At 37.0% G+C, this 17,565-nt stretch overlaps 2 protein-coding genes across 3 annotated transcripts in view; both read left to right on the forward strand.

Moving 5' to 3' along the window:
- The window catches only part of LOC148651227 (myelin basic protein-like), a 69,365-nt gene extending 60,892 nt beyond the window's left edge, over nucleotides 1-8,473 (forward strand). The window contains exon 4 of the mRNA XM_088601277.1: nucleotides 8,032-8,473. Coding sequence (XP_088457403.1) covers nucleotides 8,032-8,321 — 290 coding nt within the window. The 3' untranslated portion in view covers nucleotides 8,322-8,473. The remainder of the gene's footprint in view (nucleotides 1-8,031) is intronic.
- Nucleotides 8,341-17,565, forward strand: part of mbpa (myelin basic protein a) — a 33,408-nt gene continuing 24,183 nt past the window's right edge. For both annotated transcript variants that reach the window (XM_088601275.1, XM_088601276.1), the window contains exon 1: nucleotides 8,341-8,474. In XM_088601275.1, the coding sequence (XP_088457401.1) occupies nucleotides 8,352-8,474 (123 nt within the window). In that variant the 5' untranslated portion in view covers nucleotides 8,341-8,351. The remainder of the gene's footprint in view (nucleotides 8,475-17,565) is intronic.

The following is a 17,565-nucleotide window of genomic DNA, read 5'->3' on the forward strand; positions in this document are numbered from 1 at the left end:
TGACAGTCCAGTGATTCCATCAGCACTTGGCAACAGTCTGTGCAGTGAAGCAAGCATAACGCTGTAATGTCTTGTTAAATCAATAAATTCAGTTTTTATTGCTCACAATGAAGCCCTCGTTTGCAGCAGTGCTAAAAAATAATCATCCTGTCGAAGCACAGGAGAGAAAGCTGATACATAAAAATTGTGCTTAAAAAGAAAACAGGTCTTTATCCATTCAAGCAGAATACTTTAGTACTTGGTTTTAAGGAATAATCCAACAACTGAAAGATCTTCTGAAATGCCCCTTCACGCTTCAGGGACATCAACTGCCTGAGGCCCATTCTTCTTCTAAGCTAAAAAGATGATTCGAGCAGTATCCCTTTTGGATGGACTTGCATGGATTCCCAAACAGTACATCTGTCATGCGGATGTATCTCATGTTTGATCCCTTGTATTGACTCCAGGAATAGGAGTCAGAGTATAATTGGTCAGTGAAATGCACATTTAAACTGCTATTGAAAGACTAATGCCAAATAGTTGTTCAAAGGCTGTTTTTTAAAGATGTTTTATCATTTATTTTGTCTGCAAAGTATTGAAAATACTAAACCAGAAACTGTGGATCCAAGGTGTAGCTATAAATGATGAATGTGCACAGCACTAATATCAGTTGTATAACTTGAATTGAAAAATTCCAAAATTAAGAACATTAAATTTTTTCCAATAGAGAAGGCCATTCAACCCATGTCCAACATGTTTAGTAGCTAATAGATCCAATGATCTCATCCAGACATTTCATGAAAGAGGCAATGGTATCGTCAACATGAGTTGGATAGCTTGTTCTAGTTTTGACCATTGTATCCAGTTTTCAACATAGGTAAAAACAAGCCCTCTCATTTATAAGCACAAGAATTTAGATAACAGTGGGAATCTTAACTACTAATCAGTAGACTATGAAGCATACAGTAAAACTTAAGGTACCTGCTAGAAACATCCAGTGTTTTCTTTGCCAAAAATAACATAATACTTAACTACATGTACAAATAATTCAGCGAAAAATGGTGTGTTAGGACTAGTTTCAATCTCATCAATCTCAGCAATCCAAGAAGAGTTCATGCCACTGTTGTGTACTTACCGGAATCCCCACAAGGCAGTGTACTTTGGAGTGGGAGTTGTTTGTGGGAAAAGGCTTTGGTACCAGTTTAAACTCTTTTCTAGAATGGATTTCCATAGTAGTTTTGTTGCAGTTCAAAGATGAGATAACATTTTATTGGGAGACACATTGCACACTGCAAATAATTATCATTATTGTTTTCTGTTTTATTTACTTCATAGCTAGGCTTTCCCCAAGATAGACCTATTTAAAGATACCAGCTAACTCACCACACCTCAGTCAGTGACACTGGCTACAGATACTATAAAACAACAGTATGGCTAAAAGAAAATACATGGTTAAGTATTAAACAACATTCTTATTTTTCTAAATACTGTATATGCAAATCAATTAAAAGACCCACTGTTCTTAACAAATTTAATCTCCAAAGTGTTTGTTTCCAATTGCAAGTTTTTTATCCCCCCTTTTATACTACATTTTATATTTGTAATTTCAGAATACAACCCTCATTGTGTCCTATTAGGCAGGATTTATCTGACCTTAAGATTTTACAGCAGTGCTACATTCACATGTTTTAAATCATAGGTCCCTTGGAAGTTTCACTTACAGTACATAAGCTAAGCCAAGTGGCTAGCAGATAAATTATTGGGATAATAACTAATCACTCCTGGAATTGGAATTATCTGCATCCTTTTTTAGGAGGATGTTGTGGGAAGTTAATATAGACCCAGTAGCCAGGACCAAGATCTGATTTCTGTTGTTTTAAAGCTTTAAAATTTTTCGCTTTATTTAGTGGAAGGGAAAAACCTTTAAAGGTTTTATTTTTCACACCAGAATTTATCATGATCTGCTGTATGAAAGGGTCTTGGGTGAATGACTTCAATTTTTATGAGGCATGAAAGTAATCTTATCTGAATATCATAATATATATCATAATACATAAGAGGGGGCTGGTTCTGACAAAAAACGTCCCAAGTCTGGGTGTTCCCAAAGAAGCCATTAAGGTGCGCTCAGAGTCAATCATTGATAAAGGCTAGAGCAAGGTATTTCCAGAGTAACAGGCTTATGAACCACAATCACGAAGCTGTAATAAAAATAATAAAAACATGCTAGAAAAGATACAGATGAGGAGCAGCCAAACAACAGCTTTTATCATTAGGGGCATTTGATCCTGCTTCTACTATTAATAATATTGCATTTCAGTAATCACAGCTTCTTTAAGGAACTAACACAACTTGAATTGGAGCAAACCACTGCCTTTGGATACAACATGAGATTTTTTTATTGTATTTTCTTAGTCTGTAATACTGTACTTCCATTCAACCTTAGGAATGCATTAACCCCCCCAAAAGAAATAAAATACAAATTGCAAACCTAATACAGTATTTGATGAAACCCATCTTTTTGGTAAATACAAGAAACCTCTGGCAAATGGAAACCTGCCACCGTGAGATCAGAAATTGACTACGGGTTGAGGTGTTGATGATAGCGAGACGAGTTGATCAGGTTAACAAAACTAGATTGACTACATCAATACTTATTTGTTATCATTTTGTTTAGGGTTAGCAACTGGATGAGTGAGGGACTTTTAGTACTGTATTTTTACGATGTTAGTTTGAGACTGTTTAATCATAGAAGCACAATTTCCCATCCTTTGATATATTTCTCAGTGTGCTGTAGTCCTTGTCTGTCTCTCTGTGAATTTACCTCCGTTCCACGCAACCCTTTTTTGCCCAGATGGATAGATTACATCCCAGATTAAATCACTCTGATAGAGGCTTTGCAGGCGTGACTGCAAAAGCATTTCAGCTGCATTGTCTAGAAAAACAGCCTCTTGTAAGTTAATCAGAAATAGAATCTATGCACCCTTGAACAGAGACGTTATTCTTGTCAGATGGTGGGTGCATAAGAAACACTGTCCTTTGGACGGGTTTTTAGCTGATGTGGGTGCTTGGGCATTGGGCCACATATTTCTCATGGCTTTAGAATTTCTCCCATTTTTAGACCCACCAGTGCTGTCCATGGCTTTTATTGTTTCCCTTCAAAGCTCTTTCGACCCTCAAATTAGAGCCGCAATGCCAAACATCTTTCACAAACAAGAAGGTCATGCAATACAACTGGCCCACTCTGTACATTCCATGTCTTTCTGCTGGGGCTGTGGGTGCTACGCACCTCCTCTCATGCAAACCAGCAGATGCCTTTTTTTAGTGCATGACCTCATGGACAAATGCACATCTTGGTGTTCTCAATCTGTCAAGCTGCTGTTAGACTCGGCAGCTCAAGAAAAAGATAAAGGTCATCTAGAGGTTTTCTGCTAGAGTTCCATCACCCTTACAAGTTTTGAATGCTAGATTTTGCCATGTGCGTGTGTCCCTCTTTAGTGTGTGGCTTATTAGTCTGGCTCAAGTCAGGTGGCAGTTACTCTTGGTGAAAATGCCTAGTGGTCTGAAGCAGGCTTGATGGAAGGTGTCGGAGAGTTTGAATCTGAATTTCTACCCAGAATTAGCTCCACTGTCTTTTACAAGGAAAGAGTAGATGCTTCTCGAGGCTTCAGGTAATGTCAAAAGAGGCTGCAAGTGCAACCAAATATTTGAGGACTTCGGTTTTGAGGCTGTGACATGATATTGATGTTGCCTTCAAACAGAACAAGTACCACCAAGCAAGAATTGCAAATGTGTAATTAACAGGGTTCTACCACCCAGAAAGTAAAATATTTGATGGTTACCCACTACAATGAGTGAGTGTTCTTGGGCCTCCTGGGTGGTGCTCAAAACGCTTGGCCAGAGATCCAGTAGCTCCTTGGATCAGAGATGTCTCGAGCATTGCTTACCCTTTATTTTTCAGCACACCTTGAGTAAACTGGGAAAAATCCCAGAGAGCTACAATTTAAGGTCCAGTCTTTTGTATTAAGAAAACGAAGAGGGTGAAATATGTCACTTTCTGGATTTGTTTTAGGATGAATGGAAGATGAAAGCCTGCTTAATAACCAAATTGTTTTTTTCTCCTAATTTGTTTGACAAAAGGAGTTTTTCTTCTCACTTTATAATTGCCTTTTGGTTAGTTCTGTCAGTCTATGTAACTCAGGTTGACTAAATTAAAACCACTAAGACTCTGCAGATTGTGGAAACACGGCAAACTGCTTTTACAACTAATCTACAGTATATCATTATGGGGAATTATACTGAATAGTCATACTCAAAGGGTAATGCACGGGTTTGATAAGTTGAAGACTGTGATTTTAATAGCATTTTAAAGAGAGGTATGTTGTAAATTGAACCCCAATGGTGCTTGTCTACCACAGTGTGCCATTGTTTCCTGGTTTCTCCTGTTCAAAGGAGATGTCTTGTCCAATGTGGTGATTAATTCACAATCTGGAAGTGTGTTTTCCGTGTTTTCCCCTCAAAGCGTTTACGAGCTGCAATGAGAAATACTGAGCAAGAGTTTCATTAAAAGCTCTTGACCCTCCATTTTCAACCTTGGTTCAGTATTCTTAAAATAGAAGAAACAGAAGGCAAAATAGAAGCTGTCTCCACTTCACTTCTCCCGCTTGGCTGGGCATGGGGAAGCCAAATAATTCTCTGCACAAAATAGACTTTTTCCTTGAAAGTGCCATGTCCACAGAACTGAAAAGTGAGCAAACAGCATTAAAAGCCTGTCCTGTCCTCTTACTTGCTATCTACTTTCTATTCTGAGAAACCTTTTGTGTAAAGAGTTGATTTTAGATGGTATCTTAATTTGCATAGAGATTAACCAAGCAGGAGTCTCTTGCGTCATTTTAAAATCTGCATAAAACATTACAAAAGAATAAGCAGTGTGGCAGTGTCTGAGTAATTGTTAAAGATGCTATCTTGTGTGTAGAAGTAGGAGTACCTTATAAGGCACCAAACCCCCAAGCAGACCGATAATAATCAGTGAGATGAGCAGGTACTGACCCGAAATGTTTCTTATCACTTCTCACACTGCAATGTCTGTCTAAAACATGTACAGCCTTTCAGGGCCGGGTAACTTTGATCTCAGTCCTTGAAATCAGGTAGGTATCAAATTATCCAAATTATTTCCTCCACAAACCTCTTTAACACAAAAAATTTTACAGCTGTGAATTATAAAAGTACTGTATGGTACAACCAAGCAGTCAATTTTGTTCTTTATAATAGTAATCAATATATAGGCCTAAATCCTCTATGTGATGATTAATTTCCAATGTGAGAGTTTCAATTTGTTCTTGTGTACAGTTTTCAAAGAATAATATGACCAGCCCATTATCTCTTCATCTTAGAGTGTTTAGCAAATGTTAACAGCAATGGATTAATCTTTGGCAGTTGGTTCATTAGATGTAAGCTGCTCAATGGTTTTCAAGTAATGCTTTTTTTTTGCTGTTCATTGCCAAATGAAACTCCCATCTGCTTGTCATATACTGTAATGTAAATTCCCTGACTCCTACATCTAGTGTTTAAAGAAAGGACCCACATCTGTCTTTATTGGGTCTGACACTGGACTCCCTTTAAAGGACTGTGAAAGTTTTTTTCACTTTTTCATTTAAGGTAAAAGCATATGCACCCCAATTTTACAATTCCTTCTTTCCCTCGGGCCTTTGCTTTTCTCCTAGTCTAAAGATAGTCAAGTTAGACACATCTCCCAAAGGGTAGTCTAATGAAAACATGAAAGTTAGATTGAAGGAGAATGTCCTCATCTTGTAATGAATACACTATGTTCAGCATCATAAAGATCATTTTAGAATGCAGGGCTTCCAGATTCCAGATTCTGTAAGTTGTACAGTACTTAGAAATCTTTGTACCTGGTAAAAGCTGATCAGTATATTGTCTGAAATGAAGTACTGGAATGAAACAGCATTGGTTCTAATAATTGTAACTAAAATTATTCTGCTGGAGTAAAACCATACCTAGTAATCTTTGAGTCAGCCACCAGTTTTAAACCCATAACTCTTCCAAGTTCAATTTGAATTTTATGTTAGCTCACAGCTGTGACTCCTGTTCTATGTGTACAGCCAGTCAGGAGCACTACTTGAATAAGGACACCATCTTTTCCAGAGTGTGCACTCACAGGGGTGCTCTGTATGGATTTTACAGCCATAAACTACAAAGAAAAAGCAACTACTCAAATCCAAATTTAAAAAGTACACAACAAAATAAAAAAATTAACTTCCCTATCTGGGAAACAATGAGCATTAAACAGTGAAAAGCATATGAATTCCATGCAAGAAGAATCGTTGTGCTCTTGAAGAGCAAAAGTGACCTGTGATTCAGAAAACAGTGGACTGACACAGGAAGATTGATGAAAAGTCTTACAAAGGCTTCTTGTGTCCAATGTCCAAGGAATTGGGTTAAAAAGTAATCTGTGTTTCAAATTTAAATCATGACTACGTCAGAACTCCTTGATTGCTGTATCTTTTACATAATTTTCATGCCGCATATTAAAGCACCATATTAAATGCAGTTTTCGTAATTGGTTGAGTGCTGGGAGTGTGTACTTTAGGGAGGCAATATGACAGCAGCACTTTTCAGGGCTGGTCAGGTGCTGTTTCTTGTAGATGCCCCCCTTACATAATTTCCTCTACCCAAGACGGTATGAGATTGTCAAGCCACTCATCTGTGCCTGTGTGGCCCCTTGTGTATCTGATCCTTCATCTCTCCCTTTCTGTTAAGGTGCAGTATAGGAAAAAAATGGCACTTCTGTTACTCAGAGGTTTGTAAAGCTCAGATAAAAAATGCTGCATTTATTGAGGAGTCCTTTGCTTCTCCTTTTCCCAGCAGCAGTACCACTTTCTCCAGAGATGTATCACTGCAATCAAACACAGCCTAAAAAACACTGTAGTATCAGTCTGTTTAGTTTTATGCCCATGTGCTATGCTTTAATTTCTTTTCAGGTACATTTCAATCTCACAGGTCAATAATTTAGGTTCCATTTTTATTTGTGTCAGCCTGCCATGTATTCTGGAGTTTGTTAAATCTGTACGTGTTCAATCTACTGATCAATAAGAGACTCATTCAGACTTTATGTACAAAGTTAACAGTTCCTTCATTTACCATTTAGAGGTTTATACTATATATTATATACAAGGAAACCATCTTTTGCAAGGTCACAGTTATATGGATTTAAAGATGTCGATTTGGTTGCATACACAGATGCTTAAGTCACTTCTCAACTGTGCAACTGCAGATTGCATCAGTACTTTGAGAATATCTTTGTGGTGCCACACCCATGAAGCAAGAACCCTGAACTGAGATTAATGCTGCCTTTCCATTAGCTTTAAAATCCATACTTATATGACACAGACTCCTTTGTTCCCAATAAATAGCTATGCAGAAAAACAAAGGCCAACTGTTAAGAAATTATTAGTATTCCAATGCCCTGGTATTTTGTTTCACCATTTAGCTCTGTACAGTATCTGCATTGTTCATTGGCCACAGTTTGCTGTCCTGTGAATTGGAACCAAACTTGCACATCTTTAGATATGATCTTAAATATGATCGCAGACTAATTTTTTTCTTTACCAACATAACTATGAGTATCTCTGAAAACCTCCTTTTTAAAAGTCGACTCGAGGCCCGAAGTCTGTTGCAATACCATTTCAAAACCCACTTCATTATTTTTTTCTGTTTTTTTTTTTTCATTTGTGTGATGAATAAAAAACAAATGCATCATGGAGGTGAGGAATTTTTTAAATCAAGTGGTCATTGCAATGTAAAAGTCATGGTAAGGTGCTCTGGGTGGCTATATTCAAGATCTGTTTTCCTTTAAAAGTTGAGGAATTCTTGCTAAACCTGCCATTTTCTGTAAATTATCCAAGTTGCATGTTATTTCTGTAACTTGGAGGTTTTGAGGCTTGGTGTTTCTTTTTTAAGTAAGAAAAGGCCCTCATTGTCCTCGGGGCTGTTTTTCACAGGCCCCAGTTCATAGATAACCCTTGTTGTTCGCAGGCCATGTACAGGCAGATGTGAACCAGAACAATGGGAGCTCCTCTGAGAGCACAGCGGTGACAGACTCCAAGGGTGCAGAGGGCCAGAAGAATGCCTGGAACGACGCCAGCACAGCTGACCCCACTGCCGGCCGCCCCCACCTGGTCCGCCTCTTTTCCCGAGATGCCCCGGGCCGCGAGGACAACACCTTCAAAGATCGCCCTTCCGAGTCCGACGAGCTTCAGACCATCCAGGAAAACGGTGGGACAGGTTCCGAGTGCTCGGATTGTACTGAACAAGAGGCAGACTAAGTTCCCTCAGGGCCACAGAACATCTCAAATATGGCAACTGCAAGCACCTCGGATCAAGCTAGACACGGCTCTAGGCGGCAAAGGGACACTGGTCTGCTGGACCAGCTGGGCAGATTCTTTGGAGGGGAAAAAGAGGGGAGCAGGAAGGGAAAGGTGAGCGATGAGGAATTTTTCTGTAGAGACAAAATGCATTTTTTTATTGTTCGGTAACTGGTGTACAGAAAAAGTTCCACTTTGGTAAAATGTTTTTGTGATTTGCTCTAAATTGTTGAGTTTATTTTTGTTTGAAATATGCATCTAAGCATACAATATCTGCAATTTTTAAGTAGAGAAACAAATCCATATATACTGTACATAATGTAAGTATGGCCACTGGACCAGACAGTTAGGGTGTGGTTTAAGGACTTGAGAAGCATAAGAAGTTACTCTTGCCTGCACTTCTTGAAGGGGTTGTAACACAATTTGTGTTATGGCAATGAGGTAATAGCTTTTAGAACACAATGAGAAAAGTCTAAAAACAATGAAACAAAATTTAACCTGGTTTTGGGAAATTTTCTCTGAGCAGTATCAAGAAATTTTCGATGCTTTTTCAAGTCTTCAAACTGTCATATAGTTGTAAATTTTCAGTTGGGATTAATCTGGTCATGTTTGTTTATGAACTGGAGGCTTTCTGTATTTTAAGTAGATTTTCAGCTGCTTTTTTTACCATTTTTGTTTCATTTTCTTGGCCGTGGTAAAAATAACTGAAGCCATTCAGAATTTTTTAAAATTTGCCAAATTTATGGTACGTGTAGCATGTGCTGTACAGTTTTCTGGTCTCTGTGCTGTGTATTTCCACAAAGCTTGTGCAGAAGAACTGCAATGTAAAATGAAAAGTATTTCTTATTGTACTTCAAGCTCTGTGATTTATCGTAGACTGCAGTATAAAAAGACTGACAGTGGGGGAAATAGGGATAGTTTTGCATGCAGCATTATTGCCACAGAGATGATGATAATAGCTGCTTTTTCCAGCTGTCACTTATTTAATCTTTATCTTTGGTTATACAAATGTATGTGACATACTTCTGCTGTAGATAGTTCCACTCTAAAATTATGTATTTTGACAAAATGATACCGTGATACCAGGATGTAATGGATCTGAAAAGTGAGAGCTCATTTGGAATGTTAATCCCCCAGTTTCTTAAGTCTTGCTGAGACTTAAGAGGGTGTGAATTGCATAGATTTGCCACAACGTCCCATTACTTTGTGGTAAAAGCAGTTTAAGTTCTCTGCTTTGTTTCTATTCCCAAAGGATCTTTGTGCCACTACTAAAAGCTTCCCAATTTATTCAATAAATACAATCTGGCATCCCACCAAAGGCATACCATATGAATGGCAAATAATTGAGGTATTTATTGTCCACCTCCTGAAAAATTGACACCCTTTTTTTCATTTCTGTGTATTCCTTGTCAGAGTATTGGAGGAGCTGTGCTGTTTCAGGGCTTTCTCTAGTGCATATGCAATCCACATGTCCTTATTCCTATGATGAATCATCTGCCACTTTGAACACAAACAAGTTGCCTGAGGAGTGAGGGCAGCCATCGGTACGATGAGCAGCGAGGTCGTAGCAGGGAGATCAAAATGAGTGCTTGTCATTGGTGACTTGCAGATTGGCTGCTGTTAGAATAAGAGATCTGACAGCTTGCTCATTCCACTCAGCCAGATGTAAGGTTCAGTTGGGGGCATTAAAATGAACATTTTTATACCTAATTTTCTAAGAAAATCTTTAGCATAAAGATGCATATGAATTCAGTATTTTTTTTCTTTATATCTCCATTACATTTTTGACATTTCAGTATTTTAACCTCTCTAAGTTTAGCAGCTGTCCTGATTAGGAATTTTTCCTACTATGCTGAAATGACTGATTTCTATCTCTTTTGAACGGCATTCAACTGATTATTTTATTGTAAGGGAAAAGCTCTTGTTCTAGTATTACAGAAAACATTTTCAGTGTTTCTGACCTACATGGTAACAGTATGAACACCTAAAGGATTTTGTTTTGTATTTATCATGCTTGTTTTAATAGAAAAAAAATGTTAAACTGATAGCTTATTGACAAGTGGGAGGGGTGTTTGAAATTGGCGTAGGTGACTATTTTTGAACAAATTGTCTTGCAACACCTGAACTGGTGCCTTTTCTTCTGCTGGGCAGAATCACTATAAACTTGTTAGATCCACATACCAAAAAATGTTGCTACAGTTAATATTTCTCAAGTGTCATATAACATCTGTTACAAAGCTTGCGGACAAAAAGGCAAGAAGTGAAAGTCAAGAGACCCCAAATTACACTTCACAGTGGAAAAAGGACTTCATGCAAACATCCAGAGCCGTAGTTTATAAATAGTTACTGAACTGAAATTGTTCCCAAAATGCATTTATGGTATGTCGCAGAATGTTTAGAAAACTTCACTATGGATTTTAAATCTCAGCCAAATAAAAACTTTATTAACTAGATTCTCATAATCAAGGAGGTGATTAAATGTTTATAGTAGTTCATTAGATTGGTTTTTTTTATAAACATTGGTTTGAAATGCCCATTAATTTGGCTGAGGTTAAAGTTGCGTTCGTCTTTCAACTTTTTGAAAGTGAAAATGTTCCTTCCTCTGTAAAGCTGAATTAATAAAATGCAGTTCTATTATGCAGAAATGTTGCTGGTTTTCCCTGCACCCAATGAGCGTATTTGTATGATAAACCAATACACAGCATTTAAAAATGGAACTCATGCAACTACTGTTATTCTTGCATACCTACTGTATGATAACTCTTTTTTAAATTTAAAATTTTGAGTTTATGTATTTGGGCTACTATTTTTGTGATACCAAGTGCTTGCTTTGTAGCTGTTCAGAAAAAAGGTGGTAAAGTTGAGTTTTGTTGGATAATTAGGAGGTTTTGGAAGTTAAAATTCTAACAACACAATCTTCAAAACATGAAAACCAACAGCATCATCTTAAAGTGAAGGAAATAGGATACCCCTAATGAGAAGGCTGCAAAAATAAACTGTTTCATCCTTCCTTACATGGTGTAGAATGAGGAATTAAGTTTGAAAAGTGGCATTCGTGTTTAGATTTTATCTACAGCAATGTGAAGACGTTTGTCTCCCCAGACACTCCTATTTCTCTAAAACCAAATAGTGTGTAAACACTTGTGAGCAAATAACCATCAGTTATTAAAAGACATCACAAAAAAATTGTCATAAATCAGCTTCATGAAGCTTCTTGGAACCAATGATTCTTCTTACTTTGTTTCATTATACAAAAAGGTTGGAGAATTACTTCATAATTCATAATCAAGACAAGTGTAAAAAGGTTTCCCCTTTAGTTTTGATGGAAAATATTAATTTGGCTTTTCACTTCCCTGTTTCTTATTCTTTGTATTCATTAACATGCTTATTTAGTGGATATATGTATATATGGTGGGAAAAAATTATGTATGTATTGTATATATTGAATTTTAAACTGGGCTCGAACTTGAGGTTAGAGTACATGGTTTACAGTATCTGGCAAAACAGCTTTAATGGAAACCACAGGACTGAGAGGGATATTTAAGATCATGTTTTACAGAAAGACAAATACAACAAATATTTAAAAATGTACTCTTTCATCATGCTGGTAGAAAGAAATGGTCACCAAGTTTAATATTTAGTTTCATTTGGGTTCACTAATTGGTTGATAAAGGGAAAACGGTACTAAAACCTAAGAGCTGTTTCATTAATTGAAACCATTTTTCAAAGGGAAATGTGCCATAACACCTTTACAAATTTAAAATGCAGGGTGGCTTTAGCAATCTTATTACGGGACAACTGGGGTGAATTTTAGCACTTCAGAATAACTCTTGAGTGACTGTTACTGGTAGCGATAGTCATTCCATCTGGGATTTGAATTGTAATGTCTCTTTATGAATTAAGATTAGGTTTTCCTCTTAGGTGGGTATATCTGCAATTAACTGGAGTTTTAAGCAACTCCAGCAGAACCACTAAAGAGTTTGCACACTACACCCTACCTCTGAGCTCAGGAACAGCAGTCATGGACAGAGTGAATTTCCACACCTCCTTTTGTCAGTGTAAAATGCTTTTGTCTGTGATGTTGACAATTTCACAGAGGCGGATACAAATGATTTTTTTTTATCAGGTACATTTTCTCAACACATGGCTTTCAGACTCCAAAAGTGCTAAACGTGTATAAGGAAGACTCCAGAAGTGTCTTCCAACATAACGAAACAACATATGAATGTCCAAAAATATGCTGATTTTCAGTTCTGTTTTTCTGTATTGTAGAATTCTTCATCTGCCTCTAACTGTAAGGAATTTGATTTTGAGGGCTTTTTTTTGCGTGTTTTACACAAGCCGCAGTTAATGCCATGTGTTGAGGAAATATTTTAAAATATACTGTGTATAGACTGTATTTTCCCACATTTCTTAGTGGTAATCAGTGCGGATCCCAGTATTTTGCATTGAAAAGATTTGGTGTGTGAAGCTCTGTCAACAAACAACAGTACAAAAAATACTGCATATCATGAATATCAGTAGTTAACAACCTGTTAGTTTCTTGAAAGAAACAGGCATCTGTTGACATAAACTGTAATTACAGTAGCTTTGATTAGCCAAGGGAAATTTCAGTGTCCGAGAATTTATATTCATTTTCATCCCATCAAAGTTCCACTGATTTCTGGAGGTATGTTGTGAAGCAGAGGGAAAGCATGGAGGAAGTCAGTGAGCCCATCGAGCCATTTTCAGCTGTGCCTCGTGTTTCAGCAATGCTTGCAATACATGTATAATAGTGTATAGCACCAGCCCCCTACCCTGATTGTATCACCTTTCCAAGTTGTTTTCAGCTTTTGAATGATTGCTTGATTAAACTCTTTAACAAAATCATTTTTGTATTGTTTGATGTTTTTACTTTTTCCCCTCTTTCCTCAATAACCTGCCTGCCTTAGCATTTTGCTATAACCACTATTGACCTTACAACACTGCCGTTGCTTAGACATGGGTAAGACAACTGAAAAGAATAGAGGACTGTACTCATCTGTTAGAGGACCAAAGTTTTCTGTAGCAAGTAGCAAAAAAACATCATGGTCTATCAAGATTAGGAGACTGAGATCTGTCCCAGACTCCTACTCTATATCAAACGTTTCCTCATTTGTGGCAAACGTACTGTAACTGTGGAATTCTAGACATACTTTGTTAATCAAAACATGACGTACTTCAAATTATGCAGTGGGGGATAATTCTCACATTGTTTTAGTTTACAGTACCAATATACAATTTCATTTCCCTTAAATCAAGGGACACAAACTGAACTTGAAGTGGCCCTTCCATGATCCATTTCACAATTTTGCTATAACCAGATCCTTTTTTTTTGTCAAACTGATCCTTCAAATAATCATTTTAACAATTAAGGAACTGGTTTACATCAAAGCACAGCACTGTAGTTATTTGTAAGGTGTAATAAGTTTAAAAAGCCCCATTCTAAGCTATGTTTAAAAAATAATACTTTGGTTCTTAGAGGCTTTCAAAACACTTGAGGACAAGCCTGCTTTCCCTCAAGTGAAGTTGTCAATGCAGAGTTAGCAGTTATAATATGTCTGAGCCTTTGCACAGCACATTATGAAGTATGAATATCATTATATAAAAACCTCCACTGGGTAATAATGCTACTTGCTCTTTAAGGTTAGATTTCTTGAACAATCACAAGCACACCTAACATGGTTGTCTAAATGGTGGATTGCAGTAAATGATGCAGGTGAAATCCCCAAGCAATCCGTATATTCAGATAATTCTTTTAAGCTTATATAATAAGGGACTGGGTATTCACTTGGGATATTCTAACCATTAGCCATGATAGCTACCCTTGGCAGATAATTGTGCACACTGGGGGGAAAAAATGACCATATGCTTGGATGTGATATTCCTGCATTTTTAGTTTCTGTTTGAAATACGTTTTAAAATATCAAAGATACAGTACATGTGCTGTTTAAGAAAGCAGGCAGTCCTGTTACCTACAAATGTGGCTCAGAATTGTTCTTTATAGCTTTTACCCTTTTTTTTTAATTTTAAAGGTCAGTTTTTTTTTTTATAATCATAGCTTGAGACCATATTGCTCACCTTGTTAAGGGAGATGAGTATTTTGTGACAATGCTGTATAGTAGTCAAACTTTGAAACATCTGCTTCCATGAAGTGTCATAATCATCATATACATTTTTAAATTGATTAATTGCTTTAAACATATTATTGGATTCTATTCTATGAAATGATATGCACCTCCTAAGCTGTCAGAAAAGTTATTTTTTTTAATTTTCTATTCATGCTTGAAAAGCGAGAGACCCTAAATTCTAACGTCCACTGCCAATCTTCTAAATTCTTTGATCCTTTGATCCACACTTTTAAAATTCTGTGAAATTACTTGGATCATCAAGTCCCAAAAGGTATTGTAAAAGTCAACTCATTGCTTTTTTCAGAAAATAATTGTAAAATGCAAGCCACATGAAACTGCATGGCATTAAAATTGAGAACAGGAAGCACTTCTTTACACAAAGGGTGGTAGGAGTCCAGAAAAGGTACAGTATCCACCCCTGGCTTCCTTCACAGAGATTACAAAGTAAATTTGTGTGTGGTCCAAATGAAGACATGTCTGGGATAGGTTGTTTACAGGTGTTTTTAGATATGTGTGATTGCAGGGATCGCTGGTCTTTCAGTTAAGAGGTACACAATGTTTTATTTGTGAGTACTTTAATATACATGTACAGTATACTTGTAGCAATGGTGTGAAAATATAAAGTTTAAAGTAAATGATCAAGTTCTTTTGATTTGTATAGTCTTTTCAAGTAAAACAGCTGGCAGATTATTATAGTGCTAAAGTTCCAGGTAAAGTTTCACTCAGTTCCAGTTGAGTGAAATCTGTAATGTCTTAAATTGTGTACCCTGAAAGGTTTAAGATGCAGAGCAACTTTTCAGCTGTACTATGTCTGCCTAATTTTTGCTCACCCTTCATCCTACACCAGTCATTGATGGAAAAAGGTACAGCTCTTTCCCTTATTTAATTCAGTTTTTGTTCTAGACATGGATGTAATATATTTTAATTTAAAAAAACAAACAAATTAGAATCAGGTGGGCTTTTTATTATACAAAAAAAGCCTGATCCACTTTACTGAGCCAACTGTTTAAATTTTCATCCATCTTCAACTATTTAAATTTATTTATGAAAGGTTATATGGTGTGAATGGTATAAATGATTTAATAAAACCTCTTTACCATAATATTTTATGCATTCTTCCTAATATCCTTGCACAGTAATCTATTATGCAATCCTCCTGATATCCCTGTACAGTTTCTCACCTTGATATTTTAATTATGTTGTAAAAACTGTTTTTTACATACTGTACTTGTCTCGAATGCAAATCTCCACAGATGTTCCAACTGCGAATAATCCCTCTTTAAATTCAAGAAGACTGGCTCTTGAATTCAGGGATTATTTTGGGCTTCTACAGATCCTGTGCCAGGACGAGCCTCAAGCCCCACAGTGGCCCAATGTGTTAATGTGCAGAGGAAGGATTTGACAGGATTACCCCTTTTCACCCTTGGTCTGCACTGTGCATGATTACGCGAGAAACAAGTACATTATGCTGTGTATTTATTTTCCATTCGTCCGTATCCACTATAGTTTGATCCACTTTTTATTGTGTTTTGCTATCATATTTACACTACTAATGATAACGTTCCATCTGACAAATTTGTGAAATTATTTTTTAATTCTAAAATTAAAATTCCCAAGTAATGGTGCAGAACAAAACCCGAGACCAATTGGAAGAAATTGTTTTGCACATTTGCAACAAAAATGACATTGAGGAATCATTAGACAATTTTCACTCCTAATAATTTGCAGCAATGTTAAATATGCACTTGAAAAATGGCCCTTCCATGCTCCATTTTACAGTTTTGCTTCAGATCCTTTATTATCATACTGATCCTTCAAATAATCAATTGAACAATTAAGGAACTGGTTACAACAAAGCACAGCACTGTAGTTATTCGGTGCATGGAGACAAAGATCATAAATGTAGTGTAAAATGTGGTATATAAATCTATTAAAATCTTAATCAAAAACAGGAAAACCATCAGTGTTTCTTAATAAGGGAATAGTTTTTCTTTCTCATTATCTCAATGCAAGCAACTACGCACCTAAGATGCCAAAGAGCTATTAAATCCTTACTGTGTTTGGAAAACAAAACGGGACCAGTATCTCAACCTGAAAACTGACCAGCAGTGCACCCAGAGGGACAATAAGAGTAGGCTCTTCATGGCTTGGCACCTCAGTACCTACAGTATCCGACTTGCTATCATCTTCCTACTCCCAACCTTTGTTCATCTAATTCTGGTCTCCTGGTTGTCCCAAGCTCACTTTCCATTCTATGGGTGACAGGGTCTTCTCTTGCTCTGGAATTCTATCCCTAAGGATATTAGAGTCACCTTCTCTGAAGACATTCGAATCCAGACTCAAAAGCTTCTTCTTTTGAGGCTTTTGCTTAATCAGTTCTGTGTCTGCCCCTTGCCTTTTCTTCTGCATTCTTAACATTTGTTCTTAATTGTGCTAAAGTTTGTTACCTCTTCTACTTGTCACATTTTTTCTAAACTGCTTTGAGAAGTCTCAAAGGTGCTATATAAAACAGTTTATTATTATTATTTCTAGTAAAAGTCTCCACTTAAGTTAATGAACCTTTTACCAGGGAGGTTACCAGTTCCAAACCACACTGAGTCTTTGAATGATTCAGGGCTTCTCAGAAAGATACACAGTTGATCAAACCTCTGAAAAACAAAGGAGGTACTGGATTGACTGATTCTTGGACACTCTCAATAATGACCCGTGATTCCTTGGTTTGACATGAAACCTGTTTCTTTGTATTCATGATTTGTGTACCTAACACCCGGTTAGGACACACACAACATCACTTCAGAAACACTGTAGGATTGGAAAAGCAACTAAATATTTCATTGTCAGCTGGTGACCTCTTTCCTGTGACCTCACTGAGCTTAATGTCAAATGCCAACTGTATTGCTGCGTTTTAGAACATGGCAACATCCACTCATAGACACAGATGAGAGACCTGGCTCTGTAAACCCTTTACTGACCATTTCAAGAAAGCCCACCCCCCTACTCATCTTCAGCAGGTGACATTCCCTCCCATAGCAACAGGGATCTGCCACTCTGTCAGA

Source organism: Lepisosteus platostomus, chromosome 12 (genome assembly GCF_059453375.1).
Source record: "Lepisosteus platostomus isolate fLepPlt1 chromosome 12, fLepPlt1.hap1, whole genome shotgun sequence".
NCBI classification, from domain to species: domain Eukaryota; kingdom Metazoa; phylum Chordata; class Actinopteri; order Semionotiformes; family Lepisosteidae; genus Lepisosteus; species Lepisosteus platostomus.